At 39.4% G+C, this 16,874-nt stretch overlaps 1 protein-coding gene across 1 annotated transcript in view; it reads right to left on the minus strand.

The window, feature by feature from the left end:
- The window catches only part of antxr1d (ANTXR cell adhesion molecule 1d), a 124,689-nt gene that overhangs the window by 51,361 nt on the left and 56,454 nt on the right, over positions 1 to 16,874 (minus strand). The window contains exons 12-17 of the mRNA XM_072583156.1: positions 13,951 to 14,029; positions 12,742 to 12,837; positions 11,564 to 11,602; positions 10,320 to 10,415; positions 7,963 to 8,127; positions 6,493 to 6,573 (exon numbers count right to left, since the gene is read on the minus strand). Coding sequence (XP_072439257.1) covers positions 6,493 to 6,573; positions 7,963 to 8,127; positions 10,320 to 10,415; positions 11,564 to 11,602; positions 12,742 to 12,837; positions 13,951 to 14,029 — 556 coding nt within the window. The remainder of the gene's footprint in view (positions 1 to 6,492; positions 6,574 to 7,962; positions 8,128 to 10,319; positions 10,416 to 11,563; positions 11,603 to 12,741; positions 12,838 to 13,950; positions 14,030 to 16,874) is intronic.

A 16,874-nucleotide genomic window follows, 5' to 3' on the forward strand; every position in this document is an offset into this window, starting at 1 on the left:
ACCCAATCTAGTCCCACGTGCCAGCACCCGGCCCATATCCCTCCTATTTATATACCTATCCAGATCCTTTTTAAATGTTGCAATTGTATTGGCCTCCACTACATCCTCTGGCAGCTCATTCCATACACGTACCACCCTCTGAGTGAAGAAATTGCCCCTTAGATCTCTTTTACAACTTTCCCCTCTCACCCTAAACCTGTGCCCTCTAATTCTGGACTCCCCCACCCAAGGTAAGAAACTTTGTCTATTTATCCTTTTCATGCCCTTCATGATTTTATAAGCCACTATAAGGTCACTCCTCAGCCTCTGATGCTCAAGGGAAAACAGCCCCAGCCTATTCAGCCTCTCCTTATAGCTCAAATCCTCCAACCCTGGTAACATCCTTGTAAATCTTTTCTGAATCCTTTCAAGTTTCACAACATCATTCCAACAGAAAGGAGATCAGAATTGTATGCAATATTCCAAAAGAGGCCTAACCAATGTTCTGTACAGCTGCAACATGACTTCCCAATCCTGGACTCAATACTCTGACTAATAAAGGAAAGTATACCAAATGCCTTCTTCACTATCCTACCTACCCGGAACTCCACTTCAAGGAGCTATGAACCTGCACTCCGAGGTCTCTTTGTTCAGCAACACTCCCTAGGACCTTACCATTAAGTGTACAAGTCCTGCTAAAATTTGCCTTCCCAAAATGCAGCACCTTATATTTATCTAAATTAAACTCCATCTACCATTTCTCAGCCTATTGGCCCATCTGATGAAGATCCCATTGTAATCTGAGGTAACCTTCTTCGCTGTCCACTTCACCTCCAATTTTGATGTCATCTGCAAATTTACTAACTATACCTTTTATGCTCACATCCAAATCATTTATATAAATGATGAAAAGTAGTGGAGCCAGCGCTGATCCTTGTGGCTCCACTGGTCACAGACCTCCAGTCTGAAAAACAACCCTCCACCACCACCCTCTGTCTTCTACCTTTGAGCCAGTTCTGTATCCAAATGGCTAGTTCTCCCTGTATTCCATGAGATCTAACCTTGCACACCCGTCTCCCATGGGGAACCTTGTCGAATGCCTTACTGAAGTTCATATAGATCACATCCACCACTCTTCCCTCATCAATCCTCTTTGTTACTTCTTCAAAAATCTCAATCAAGTTTGTGAGACATGATTTCCCACGCATGAAACCATGTTGACTAACGCTAATCAGTCCTTGCCTTTCCGAATACATGTATATCCTGTCCCTCAACCTGTCCCTTGAAAGGGTTCAGAAAAGATTTACAAAGGATGTTGGCAGGGTTGGAGGGGTTGAGCTATAAGGAGAGGCTGAATAGATTGGGGCTGTTTTCCCTGGAGCATCAGAGGCTGAGAGGTGACCTTATAGAGGTTTATAACATCATGAGGGGTGTGGATAGGGTAAATAGACAAGATCTTTTCCCTGGGGTGGGGGAGTCCAGAACTAGAGGTTTAGCTTGAGAGGGGAAAGTTATAAAAGGGACCGAAGGGACAACCTTTTCATGCAAAGAATGCTGCGTGTATGGAATGTGCTGCCAGTGGAAATGGTAAAGGCTGGTACAATTACAACATTTTAAAGGCATCTGCATGGGAATATGAACAAGAAAGGTTTAAAGGGATATGGGCCAAGCGCTGTCAAATGGGACAAGATTAAGTTAGGATATCTGGTTGGCATGGACAAGTTTGTCTGAAGGATCTTCTATAACAGCTTTATCCCTGCTATTACCAGAAGCTTCAACAGATCTCTCAAATGTTAATTTTGATCGCGCTCTCTGCACCTTCGCTGCAGCTATAATACTGCATTCTGCACTCTGTTCTGCTACCCTGTTGCACTTTGTATGGTACGATCTGCCTGTATAGCATGCAAAACAACACTTCTCACTGTATCTAAGTATATATGACAACAGCAAATAAAACTCAAACACAAACTCAGGAGTGTGATGAAATACCCCTACAGAGCATGCAACTATAACAACACACAAGACGTTTAGACCATAAGACCAGAAGAAATAGAAGCAGAGGTAGGCCATTTTGCCCCCCCCAAACCTGCCAATAGGATTATGGCTGGTCTAGCACTCCTCACATCCACTTTCCCACCCTTTTACCTTAATCCTCAATTCTCCTATTGATCAAAACCTATCCACCTGAGCCTTACATGTACAGAAGTGTTACACTATCCAGGACAAAGCAGCCTACTTGATAACACCTTCTAATTCCATCAGCACAACCATCCAGAAGGATAAGGGCAGCAGAGACATAGGAACTCCTCCATCTGCAAGATCCCCTCCAAGCCACACATCATCCTGACTTGCAAATATAGCACCATTCCTTCAGTGAAGTTGAGTCAAAATCCTGGAATTGCCTTCATACTGCCATTGTGGCTATCCCTATACCAAATGTACTGCAGCGGTTCAAGAAGTCAGCTCACCATCACCTTTGCTAGGGAGGGACAATACATTTTGTCCCAGCCAGTGATGGTCACATCCTGTAAATGAATAAAAAGAAAATTCCCAGCCCTTCAGCACATGAGCAATGGCAAGAAATATGGGAAAATACAATGAGAATGAAGAATATTTGATTCTTGGAATCAAAAGAAAAAACACAATTTACCCCTTAAGGTTTTAACTTAAATCTCTGAATCTCATTGATGAGTACTGATGACCTTATCTCCATACATTTGCATCTCACTAATAGCTAATCTCACCTCATTTGTATGCAGTTTGCTATTTTCCATTTCACTGCACTGCCAAAAAGTTAAACAATGTCAGTTTCAGCCTTTAAGGTCTGAGTGGCTACTTGGTGGACAAAGCTCACTGCTTCCTTTAAGAGGATCCATTGTTAGATCAATTCACCAATGCCTGCAGCATGTGCCAGCAGTTTACGTGGCAAATGCTACATGTTCTTCAAGCAAATGGCCATCTCTGAAAGTTTAGGGGCAACACTTGAGTTTTGTACAGTCCTGAGATGAATGAAGCTGGACTATGGTCAGTCAGGGGGTATTTTCACTCTCAGTCAAGAGCATCAGGGGATTGGCCATTGTCAGTCAGGCACTTGGTATGAATAGGGTCAGAGGATCCTTACAGTCTTCACCATGTGGGAAATATATGCAAGGACTCTGCCTCCACAGCTCTCTATGCAAGGAGTTTCAAAGACTCACAATGCTCTGAGAGAAGAAATTTCTCCTCATCTTAGTCTTAAATTGGCACTTCCATATCCTCCCATAAGGATTCTCCCATAAGGGAAACATCCTCTTAGTATTCATCCAGTTAAGAATCCTATATGTTTCAATGAGATTATCTCTCATGATTGTAAATTCTAATGAGTACAGTCCCAACCTTTGTTTATAAGGCAATCCCTCCATACCAGAGATCATCCCCGAATGAACTTTCTCTGAACTGCCTTCAATGTAATAATATCTTTTCTTAAAAGAGAGTACCAAAGCTGCTCACAGCACCCCAGACATGGCCTCACTAGCAACTTGTACAGTTGCAGTAAGACTTCTCTACTCTTATACTTCAAACCCCTTAAAATAAGAGCCACCATTCTATCAGCCTTTCCGATTATCTGCTGTGTTTGTGTGTTAGCTTTCTGTGTTTTGTGCACAAGTACCCCTAAGTCCCTTTATGTTGCAGCTTTCTGTTTTTCTCCATTTAAATAATACTCTATTCTGTTATTCTCCCTTCCAAAATGAACAACACTACATTTTCCCAGATTATATTCCATTAAGTAAGTGGGCAATAATGTGCCCACTTACTTAACCTATCAACATCTCTATAAACTGTTTCTATCCCTCTCGTAACCTGCCTTTCATCTATTATTGTGCTGTCTACAAACTTGGCTACAGTACATGCACTTTCTTCCTCCAAATCATTAATATATATTGTAAACAGTTGCAGTACTGATCCTTACGGAACCCCACTGGTCACAGGTCTCCAACCTAAAAAAGAACCTTCAATCCCTACTCAGTGTTTCCTGCCCATTAGCCAATTCTCTATCCATGTGAATATACTTTCTGTAACAACATGGGCTCTTATGTCTTAATCTTATGTGAGGTATCTTGCTGAATACCCTCTGGACGTCCAAATATAACACATCTACTGGTTCCCCTCTATCCACTATGGTAGCCACTTTCTTGAAAAATTCTCATATTTAGTTAGACACGATCTCCCTTTCATGAAGGCATGCTAACTCTGCTTGATTAGATTATGCTTTTCCAAGTGTTCTACTATTACTTCTTTAATAAATGTTTCAAAGGCTATCCCAACAATAAATGTTAGGCCAATCGGCCTATAATTACTTGCTTTTTGTCTCCCTCCCATTTTGAATAGGAGTGTCATGTTGGCAGTTTTCCAATCCTCTGGTACTTCTCCAGAATCTAAGTATTTTTGGAAAATTACAACCAATGCATCCACTATTTCTGTAGCTCCGTCTTTTAGGATCCTAGGATGCAAACCATCAGGGCCAGGGGAATACCTCCTTCCTCATTAGATTTTCTAATACTACTTCTCTGGTGATGATAATAATACTTTATTCCTACCTCCACTAACTTTTAGTTTGAATGGGATGTTTGAGGAAAGTAAACACTCATGCAAAACATCTGCTGAATTCCTCTACCACTTCCCAGTAACCATTTCCCCAGATTCATTTTCTCAGGAATGCTCACTTTGACCTTTCTCTTCCTTTTATATATTTCAATAAGTTTTCATTGTTAGTTTTGATATCCCTTGCTAATTTATTTTCTCTGTATACTTTTGCTGGAACAAGCTTACAACTTGGAAATGATTGTAACTAATGTAATTCTATGTTTGAACTTTATTTGCACATTCCATGTTCACAAAGGAAATCTATACTATATTTCTATGGAATGTGTCATCAAAATGTCTTACTAATCCTTAAAAGGGTCGTTTAGCAATGATGGCTGGTTTCCAATGCAGCATGACACCAACAATGTGAGTGTTTATCTCCTGTACTGGCTGTGGTCACCATTAAGATTTTACCTTCACAATTTCACCTGGTGACCCTCAAGTTAAACTCATCATCAGTCATTTATCTCTCTCTCTCTCTCTCTCACTTTCTCTCTCTTCTACTTTAAAAAACTTTATTTTTTAAAATAAGATATGCTTTTTAAAAGCTATAACAATATGTATATGGTTGAACAATTTTCGACTTGCTCTTTACAAAATCTATAAATAATTTTCAAAATTTGTCTAACCGTCAGTACTGAAATTTACTGTAACTGAATTTATCGTTCTAATATAACAGGTATTTCGATCAAACAACTTGAAAAATTGAAAAATGTTTGCTCCTTTTCCCTTTCCAGGCAAGCAGGATATCCCATATTTAACAGAATAATTAACTAAAATTGCAAAACTACTCCTCAAATAAAAGTATTAATTAAGAAAGGTCAAGATTTTGAAATAAAATGAGTAATTAACTGCACATCTGTGAAAACTGAATTGTTAACAATTAAGTTAAATTTAACACAACATGACTTACATGACAGAAGAATTTCTGTTTGGTTTTTGGTTAATCAAAACCTATTAGTAGGTTATGGACCTGAAATGTTAGCACTCTTTCTCTCGCTAAAGGTGCTGCTGGGATTACTGAGTAATTCCAGCACTATCTGTTTTCATTAAAGGTTTCCAACATCTACAATGTTTTACTTTTGTATATTTGCTTACTTTTGCCAAGCTATTCAGCTTGAACTGAATTGCTGCCCTGGCCTGAATATAAACAGTACACTGCTGGGTGTTTGCGTATGTGTATGTGCTTTGTCCTCATCTACATGCTTAAGCTCAGTGAGCAGCCAGACATTATAAAAACATTAACTGCAAACTCTTTTCTAATGACCAAATACTTTGTTCAAGAGTCAGCTGCTGTGTAAAAAGGTGGCACGGTGGCTCTGTGGTTAGCACTACAGCCTCACAGAGTAAGGAACCTGGGTTTGATTCCAGCCTCAGGTGACTGTGTGGAGTTAGCACAGTCTCCCCAGGTCTGCATGGGTTTCCTCTGGTTTCCTCCCACAATCCAAAGATGAGCAGGTCAGGTGGATTGGCCATGCTACATTACCCATAGTGTTAGATGCATTAGTCAGAGGGAAGTGGATCTGTGTGGGTTACTCTTCGGAAGATCAGTGTGGACTTGTTGGGCCAAATGGCCTGTTTCCATACTGTGGGGAATGTAATCTAAAATTCACAGCTATATAAAACTAAATGCATCTTTGCCAGCACTTTAAGTTTACTGTGTAAAAAAAAACTATGACATACAAGTTATTTACTTACAGGGATGAAAGAATGTAAGCATTCTTGACATCTTTAATTACTTATTCTGCATACAAGACATCGAGAATGCAAAATTGGTATCATACTACTAGTTATTTGTACCAATGTTGCGAATGTATAGAAACCAGAACAAGAACTCATGCATCCTTCTGCACTGTAAAGGTAAATAAATATGTTTATGACTGATCCTACCTGATCCCCAGGTTGTGGCCTCATCAGAGATACTTGATCATAACCTCTGCGAAAAAGAGCCCACAAGGCATCCAATTTTCCCTAGACAAATTATCACAACAATATTAGAAACAAGATTTACTATTGTTTCCTGAAACTTTATCCTTTTGCACTTTAGAAACAATAAACACAAACTTAAAATGATGGATCCCCACCACGCACTTGAACAGGAAGCTGATCATCATTGTGCACTCATACTGTAATGAAACTGCAACCAGAAATAGTGCAGCCATTGAGATTGTGCATTATCTGTTGCTACCTCTTCCTCATATCCTGCTGACCACCCCACTGGCCACTGCTGTCACTGCTGGCTGCTGGCTGCTGGCTGCTCCCTTGGCTGTCGCACTGACTGTCCCCCTTGATGAACCCCTTGTCATTCTGCTGCCTGCCCACCCCAGCTCCCCAGTGCTCTGCTCACCAGATGCTGGCTATCCCCTTCGCCACTCTCACCACCGCCCAGCTCGCCACTTCACTCACAGAATGGAGCAGTGAGTGAAGCAAGTGAAGGCACCAAAGGTTCTTTCTGAGCTCTCCTCTGGGTCTTCTAATTCATCTCAGGGGTCGATGCCGCTACATGAAATTTACTTTATACATGAAGCCATTAATCCTGTGTCAACACTGGCAATGACTTCAAAGGGACACCCCCTACAACTGCAGTGGCAATAAACACAGCCAACTCAAAAATACTGCCCATATTAATCTCATTATTTTTAATGCTTCACAGTTCAATAATGACTTGTGTTTGGTAGTTCATGAGACTTACATACATGGTTGGTCAAAGTGTTAAATATTTCATATACATTCAACATATATTGGTCAAAGAGGAAATGAAAACTCTACAAAAATTTAGTGATTATATTTTAAATACTATTCAGAAACATTGTTTTTCAAAATACATAAATTTATCATAAATCTCTTCTGAGTTTCAGAGAGACTACTTTGGAAGTGTTGCAGATTAGGGAAACACCATAACTAGACTTTAAGTTAGAAATTATGATTTTAAAACAGCTTAATGAATTAAAATTATCAAATCAGTGTAGATTTGCGAACTCAACTCCATCTCACCAGTTTTTTAATGTTCAATGTTCTGCATGTTGCACTAATTATTACTTAGCAGTGACACGGCCAAATACTAATTGATAGCTCAAAGTTCTTAGTACCCATAAGCAATTCTCACTGCACCATTTTTCGCCATTATGCTTATCTATATATTGCAAGTTCACTCAAAACTCATTGATTAATTTTCTTACATGGAAGTGCAGAAATAAATCATGTAAAAAAGATTTCACATCAGTTTGTGACATGACCAGAATAGCATATATCTGCGCTATTTAGGTGATCATGCAGCACAAAAGTATTTAACTGTTTATCTTACTCCTTTTAATAATCAGTCAGATATTATAATATTCCCCAGCAGGAGAAGTAAATTACCTTAACTGGTGTATACCATTTTCTCTGCTCTGGTGGTGGCCTTCGGGGCTTGCAGGGCCTAGGATCCAATGGTTCAAACTCTTGATCTGGCATCTTGATGATTGCATTTTTGGGCTTTTCTAATTTTGCACCTTCTTCCGTTGAGCCTTTATCTCCCCAGCGTACCTGACCACAAATAAATTTAAACAAGAAGTTGATGTACAGTAAGAAACCAGAGGTATGGGAAATTAAAAAGCCTTTTAAAAGAATACAACATTTAGGAGTCACAATTTCTCTTCAAAAGAAGAAAAGATACTTGCTTTTCTTTATGGTTATTAATTTGCTCAGGAAATCTCAGGAACAATTACCTCTGGAACACAAATTCTGAGAAGCCAATTTTTTGATAGGGTCATTAATCATAGACAAAACAAAATCTCTCATTGGTTTTGTTTCAAAGGTGAAATTTCATTTACTTAGAAGCTTCATGAAAAGTAAAGTTTCTCCAGGTTAAGTATTTCCTGAAAGTTCCTTGTGAAATGTTGTAACAAGTTGAAAATTATGTAAATGAATCAAGTCAATCCTGGAATTGATAATGAATGCTCATAACTTAGAAATCAGGAATGACTAACTTTTGTAACCTCCTTTCTTCAAATACTCTAAACCTCAAGACTTATTTTCTGCAAACTATGGCACAGAAACAAGATAGTACAAATAACAGGATAATTAAAAAACATTAACTGCTACTGCAATGAAATATTTTACAATATGTTGGAATTCTCTATTGTTAATCTGTAAACCTAATGTTTTCAGTTACCACTCTGCCATTTGTTCAATGTGCTTTGAATTTGTCAAACATGTTCAAACATCACTAAAAGCATCTGTGCAGTCATATAGAAAATTTGTTTCCAATTACAGGAACAGAATAAGAGAAGACAACAGATGTGGACCAGTACAGTTAGGAAAAAAGGTGACTCTTTGTGACTTCTTGAAATACTAAAAAAATACTTACAGCTGTATTTTATGTACTATACTGTAGAAGTAAAAAAGAAACAATAAATTAATAATGAAAGCGTGAATGCCAATTTTGATGGCATTTTTGCAGGAATTGTTATCAGATCAGGGCTGATCTGAAGGATGAATGGAGATTGGAGATTTGATTTTGCAAAGATTACATGGCACACCTAAATGACATCCTCCAGTATTGCCAGACTCAGAATGGCAAAGTGACTCAGATTTAAAGTTAAATGAACAGCTTAGTTTTGGTTAGTTTTGTCAGTGTTCCAAAATACAAAATTGATTGATCCCAAAGTAATTGGGAGGCGGGGGAGCGGGGTGGAACCATTATAGCTTTAGTGCTACACTGACTCTGTCACTGCCTCAGTCACATTCTCAAAGTTTCTGTAAAGTTCAGTGAGCAGGGTCAAACAGCATAGGGCATAACTAATCAGATTGTGGGGAAAGCACAGAGGAATCGGCAGCAGGCGGTGACTTTTGTAGGTCCTCCTTATTCACTGAAAATCATTTTGACAACTTAGCATTAATGTTTTCATTAAACTGGCAGTCTCCAGTTGTTTTCATAAACACACTCTGAATTTAGAATTGGATCATAACTCCCAAACTAAATATATCAGAAAGACGCTTGCCTGCATTTACTCCAAAGCTATATAATATTTGGAAAGGCAACAAGTTAGTGTTTTTTTACTTAAAATGGAGATTTGCATCTTGCTCCTCCCAAGAATCAAACAGCCAGATAGAAAATGCATCCCCCACCCTTAGAAATCTCCAGGAAGCTATGGCTCACAATTACAGATGCAAATAATACTGTACTGGCCAGTGTATTGCTGGAATGTAATTTCAGTTTCATAAGGAGATAATCAAACCAGCTTGAGCCTTATATAATCACCACATAACTAAACTGTTGTGAAGCCATCTCACTTAATATTAAAATTTAGGGTTTTAAAAAAAGATCAGCAAATCACTTTTCCCTTTTTATAATGTGAGTAAAAACTGATAGTTGGATCATTTTTATCCTGATGTTCTGAATTGGAACTTGACTAGCTGAAGTACAAAGTGATTCAAATCCATCAGTACAGTCCTGCCCCCACACTTCTCTAAAACATACATTAAGACCATACTTTTAGCTACAAAACAGGATAAAGTCAACTAGCAATGTATGTGCTTGTGGTAAAGATGTTATTGTAGCTTTAAATTTCAAATCTTAGATTCTAACTAACATTTTATTGAAATTTTATAAGCAGATCTTCCATGTCCAGTAGGCAAGAAAAGCAAAGTTTTCAAATGGTTAAGAATCTTGCCAAATATACAGGTGTGAATGTTTCAAATATACTTCCAAAAGGGAGAAGAAGCAACGTAAAAACCTCCATCCGTTTAATGCCGCCGACTCCCCTTCCTCCATAATACGATGCATCAACTGTTGGCCACTTTTTCCTCGCCATCGCTTCATCATCAGACTCCTTCAAGCAAATGAACCAAAGAAAGCTGTCAGTTGGCGGTAAATCATAGAATACCTACAGTGCGGAAAGAGGCTATTCAGCCCATCTAGTCTGCACCAACCCTCCAAACAGCATCTTACCCTATCCCCATATTTACGGCTACACTACAGACAATTTAGCATGGCCAATCCACTTAATCTGCACATCTTTGGACTGTGGGAGAAAACCAGAGCAGAAACAGGGAGAATGTGCAAACTCTACACTGACAGTCACCTGAGGCTGGAATTGAAGCTGGACTCCTGGCACTGTGAGATAGCAGTGCTAGCCACTGTGCCACCCATACTGGGCTAGCATGCTGCCCATGCACCATTTGCCAAACTCTGAGTTTGTTAAGTGTATCTCAAACAGCGATGTATTTTTCAACCTTCAACTAAAAACTAATTGATGTTGGTGCTAAAATAAAATAATGGGTTTCTGTGTTCTGTTTGGAACTCCATATCGGGTAAGAGCCAGAAAAAGCCAACTCTTGACATTTGGAATCTGCACTGATTTGTGTTCTATTCACACACAAATATAGGACAACAAATTCTGATAATCCATGCCAAAATAGGTCATTATGTAAGGACAATGCTATATTATGCTTCTGTTTACCATATCTCTACGTAATAGTCACTGAAACACAGACCTCCCTGTAACTGTTGCATGTTTGCTCTTTTCGCTCCAAGATCTTTGCAGGCTGCACAGAAGTACGCATCTGTAGCACGGTGTGACAAAGATCTTTTGCAAAGCTCTGTGCTAAAAGCTTTGACACTTGACTTTTCATAATCCAGCTGGCATAAGTAGGTTATTCTTTTATCTGACTTGAACTCTTACTATCCCAGTTTTCCTGAAGTGAAGGCATATCACTTTGCTGGAGTTGAGAGTTTTAATGATACTATACTAGCCGAATTGTACTACAATAATAGTTATTATGATTGTGAGCAATACATACCACTGCTTATATCAAAATCATTGTCATATGTAGTTCCATTTTCAAAGCACAGTTTGCACATAAGTAAATTCAGGTGCAAACAGTTAACAATTCCAACAAGTTTTTTTTCACGGAATGTAAATACAGAATTACTATTATTAGGTCAATGACATAACTAAGTGAAGAACATATTACTTACCTCTTCATAGGGTGGTGGAGGTGGTGGCTCTTTAATCACCTATTAAGAATAAAAATTAGAAAAAAACAGGTCTTTTGTTAATTTGAGTGGAAATTACTTTAGTTAGACACACCTTTTCTGTAGAACTTTACTTTCAAATTAGGCACCATTCCCACTATCTCTACTTTCAAACAAAGGGGTCTTGCATTGCAGTGGGAGTCTTCCTGCCTCTGGACCAGAAGGTCTGGGTTCAAACCCCACCCTTCCCTGAATGAATGCCATAACACATCCAAATGAGCTACTTATTTTTTCTCCTTACATTTAAACAACTTATGCATTCAATCTAGATTCCAAAATCTATTTTAATGTAAATAAAATTTCAATGAACACCAGGTTCTAATGTTGTAGATTATTCCAGTAGTAGTTCATTAATTAGGTTTGGCTTGTGCCAAATGTCATTAGAGCTCCCTGGGTTTAGCTAAGTGGTGTGTCCCAATTCATGCAGGCAGTGGTCTCACAGGTCAAAAAACAAAATAGTAAAGAAATCCAATGCTGAAAATCTGAAATCAGAAGGGTCACTGGACTCAAAACATTAATTCTGTTTTCTCTCCACAGATATTGCCAGATCTGCTGAGTTCCTTCAGCTATTTCTGTTTTTTTGTTTATGATTTCACAGTTGTCTGATTGGCATTTAATAACATCCTTGCAATGGGGATGGCACCTGACTTGGGTTTCCCACCTATCTTCAACGTCATCTCTGAGGTCTACTGGGGTTAATTAATCCATAGTACAACATTCTAATGCTCCAACATGCAGTTCCAAACACTAAGCATGGCAGAAAAGAACAATAGTTTTATGAAAATTATTTACAACCATTTGAGAAATTTCTAATTTTTGGAATAATTTATAATATTGACAAATATCATTAAAAGGATCAGTTATTTTAAGTAACTGCGAATACTGGAAATCTTAAACAAAATCAGAAATTTCTGGAGAAACTAAGTAGGTCCAGAAGCATCTATAAGAGACAGAAACAGAGTTAACGTTTCGAGTTCAATGTCACTTCTTCAGGACTGAACCTACTCGACTCGAAACGTTAATTCTGTTTTTCTCTCTCTACAGATACTTCCAGACCTGCTGAGTTTCCTCAGTAACTTCTGTCTCAGTTTCAGTGTCACTTTAATTGATTGGAAACTTACCACAGTACAGCACAAAGGCCAAAACCACCACAGCAAGATCAATGCCAACAGCAGGAACAAAACTAACAGAGCAATTAAAAGGATTGTTCCATCAGACTGAAAAACAGGAAAAAGACATTAAACATGTGTGGCAGTAGCTATTACAGCAGATAATATGTACAACCAATGACAATATTATAAAACTTGTGAGAGAAAGAGAAATAACTTATAGGTCTTGGAAATGCTCAGAGTTGATGAAATTGATGTTGGTATTTATGAATCAGACTACAATAGTAAATAGCTTCATAAAGCCAGGAAATAGCAGAGAAACTTACTCTATAGGAGGAAGATAACCAGAGGAAAAAAAAGAGTTGAAGAAGTCTCAGAGAAGAACAAATAGTTTTGTAAGATGAATAAGGAATTCTTCAAGCTAAAAATATTAAGAGGGAGAGAGAGACATGCAGAAATTAGATCAAAAGTGAAAAAGATTGCGCCTAAATATACCTGACAGAAATAAATGAGTTGGGAAATAATACAGGATCCATGCCTTTGCTATCTTTAGTGCTGATTTTCCCAGCTATCTCCAGACTGGCTCTCCTCACTTCACTTTTTACAACCTTCAATTCATACAAATCCCTGTGGCCATGTTATCACCTATAATGGCCTTTAAAACCCCATAAAGCTCCATTGAATCTCAAGCCTTAAAACTTGACCTTAAGGGCTTTTTCACTGTCTTCAAATGCCTTCATTCACAATACCAGACGTGAAAAGTGCCCTCCAGCCACTACTACATGCACTGTCTGCTCATCTAACAATGAAATTCTCTTTGTTCCCACTCTCTCAGTTCCAACATTAGCCACTCTTCTTTTTACGTGTGATGACGCCTTCACTTAGACCCCACACAGAACTCTTTTCTTCAGACCCTGCCTCTGTATCGTCTGAAGCCCTCTAAGACCCTTCACTTTACCTGAAATTCCTCATTAGTCCTTTTTTCTCCTTTTTGTTTATATTTTGTTAAGCTTCCAGTAAAACATACTGAGATTGCTCTTTGCTCAAGGTCAGTTTAACAGAAATGTAAGTTGTTCTTGATTAGAAAAATATTTTTATAATATATGAGGTTTACCACAAACTTCAACTTCTTTTGCATTTGAGTAGTCTTGTTTTCTTATAAATACTTTGATAATAATCCAAAATATTTCCCTCTTACTTACTTTTCATCTGCTTACTTACACAATGTGTGCTGGTGATACTGACAGAGCTGGATATAAATGTTAACCCCTCATTCATGCTTACTTGAAGGTAAACAACCCTGAAAGAAAATTATTAATATTAATTAATAACATGTCCCTTATAACACATGCAAGTTTTGCTTGAATTACACTACTTTTTGGCCTTAGAACTGTAAAGCCAAAAGACCATAAGACATAGGAGCAGAAATTAGGCCATTCAGCTCATCAAGTTGGCTCCACCATTCAATCAAGGCTTATTTAATTCTCAATTCCATTCTCCCACTTTCTCCCCATAACCCTTGATCCCCTTGATATCAAGAACCTATCTCTCTCAATCTTAAGTATATTCAATTATCTGGCCTCCCCAGCCTTCTGTGGCAATGAATTGCATAGATTCACCACTGTCTGGCTGAAGAAGTTTCTCCTTACCTTGGTTCTGAAAGATCTCCCCTAAGACTGTGCCCTCAGGTGCTAGTCTCTCCTACCAATGGAAACATCTTCCCTTCATCTACTGTGTCCAGGCCATTCAGTATTCTGTATGTTTCAATTAGATCCCCCCTCATTCTTCTAAACTCCATCACGTATACATCCAGAGTCCTCAAACGTTCCTCATATGTTTAGCTTTTCATTCCTGGCACCATTCTCCCGAACCTCCTCTGAACACCCCCCAGGGCCAGTACATCCTTCCTGAGATATGGGGCCCAAAACTTGCACATAATTCTCCAAATTTGGTCTGACCAGAACTTTATAGAGATGCAGAAGTACATCCATGCTTTTATATTCAAGTCCTCTCAAAATAAATGCCATCTTTGCATTTGCCTTCCTAACTACTGACTCAACCTGCAAGTTTACCTTGAGAGAATCCTGGGCTAGAACTCTCAAGTCTCTGCACTTCAGACTTCTAAATTTTCTCCCATTTAAAAAAATAGTCCTTGCCTCTATAGTTCCTACCAAAGTGCACAACCTCACGCTTTCCCATGTTGTACTCCATCTGCCACTTCTTTGCCAATCTCCTAACCTGTCCAAATACTCTGCAACCTCCCTGCCTTCTCAATAATACCTGTCCATCTACCTATCTTTATATCATTGGCAAACTTAGCCAGAAGGCCCTCAGTTCCTTCATCTAGATCGTTAATGTGTAAAGTGAAACATTGTGGTCTCAATGCAGACTCTTGTGGAACACCACTTGTCACCGGCTGCCATTCTGAGAAAGACCCTTTTATCCCTACTCTACTTTCTGTCAGACAGCCAAGCTTCTATCCTGCTAGCACCTTGCCTCTGACACCATGGGCCCTTATCTTACTCAGTAGCCTCCTGTGCAGCACCATAGTCAAAGGGCTACTTGAAGTCTAGGTAGATAACATCCATTGACTCTCCTTGGTCTAACCTGCTCATTACTTCCTCAAAGAATTCTAGCAGATTTGTCATGCATGGTCTCCCTTTGATGAAACCATGCTGTCTTTACCCTATTTTACCATACACTTACAAGTATTCAGAAATCTCATCCTTCACAATGGATTCTAGGATCTTACCCACGACTGAGATTAGGCCAATTGGTCTGCAATCTTCCATCGTTTGTCTTACTCCCTTTTTAAACAGGGTGTCACATAGTGATTTTCCAGTCCCCTGAGACCCTCCCTGATTCTAGCAATTCCTGAAAGATCACCGCTAACACCTCCACTATCTCTTCAGCTATTCCCCCTAGAACTTATGTGGAAAGTCAGGAGGCATGGGATAGAGGGAAATTTGGCCAGTTGGATAGAAAGCTGGCTAACCAGTCGAAGTCAGAGAGTGGTGGTAGATGGTAGATATTCAGCCTGGAGCCCAGTTACAAGTGGAGTTCCGCAAGGATCATTTCTGCGTCCTTTGCTGTTTGTAATTTTTATTAATGACTTGGAAGAGGGAGTCGAAGGGTGGGTCAGTAAATTTGAAGATGATACGAAGATTAGTGGAGTTGTGGACAGTGAGGAGGGCTGTTGTCGGCTGCAAAGGGACTTAGATTTGATGCAGAGCTGGGCTGAGGAGTGGCAGATGGAGTTCAACTCTGTCAAGTGTGAGGTTGTCCATTTTGGAAGGACAAATAAGAATTTAGAATACAGGGTTAACGGCAGGGTTCTTAGTAAGGTGGAGGAGCAGAGGGATCTTGGGGTCTATGTTCATATATCTTTGAAAGTTGCCACTCAGGTGGATAGAGCTTGTAAGAAGGCCTATGGTGTATTAGCCTTCATTAGCAGAGGGATTGAATTCAAGAGTCGTGAAGTGATGTTGCAGCTGTACAGGACCTTGGTTAGGCCACATTTGGAGTACTGTGTGCAGTTCTGGTAGCCTCACTTTAGGAAAGATGTGGAAGCTTTGGAGAGGGTGCAGAGAAGATTTACCAGGATGTTGCCTGGAATGGAGAATAGGTCGTACGAGGATAGGTTGAGAGTGCTAGGCCTTTTCTCATTGGAACGACGAAGGATGAGGAGTGACTTGATAGAGGTTTATAAGATGATCAGAGGAATGGATAGAGTAGACAGTCAGAGACTTTTTCCCTAGGTACAACAGAGTGTTACAAGGGGACATAAATTTAAGGTGAAGGGTAGAAGGTATAGGGGAGATGTCAAGGGTAGGTTCTTTACCCAGAGAGTGGTGGGGGTATGGAATGCGCTGCCTGTGGGAGTGGCAGAGTCAGAATCATTGGCGACCTTTAAGCGGCAATTGGATAGGTACATGGATGGGTGCTTAAGCTAGGACAAATGTTCGGCACAACATCGTGGGCCGAAGGGCCTGTTCTGTGCTGTATTGTTCTATGTTCTATGTTCTAACTCTGGGGCGTAGTCTGTCTGGTCAAGGTGATTTATCCACCTTCAGGCCATTCAGTTTTTCTAGCACCTTTGTCTTTGTGATGGCCACCATACTCAGCTCTGCCCCCTCACTTTCTTG

This window comes from Chiloscyllium punctatum, chromosome 13 (genome assembly GCF_047496795.1).
Source record: "Chiloscyllium punctatum isolate Juve2018m chromosome 13, sChiPun1.3, whole genome shotgun sequence".
NCBI lineage: Eukaryota > Metazoa > Chordata > Chondrichthyes > Orectolobiformes > Hemiscylliidae > Chiloscyllium > Chiloscyllium punctatum.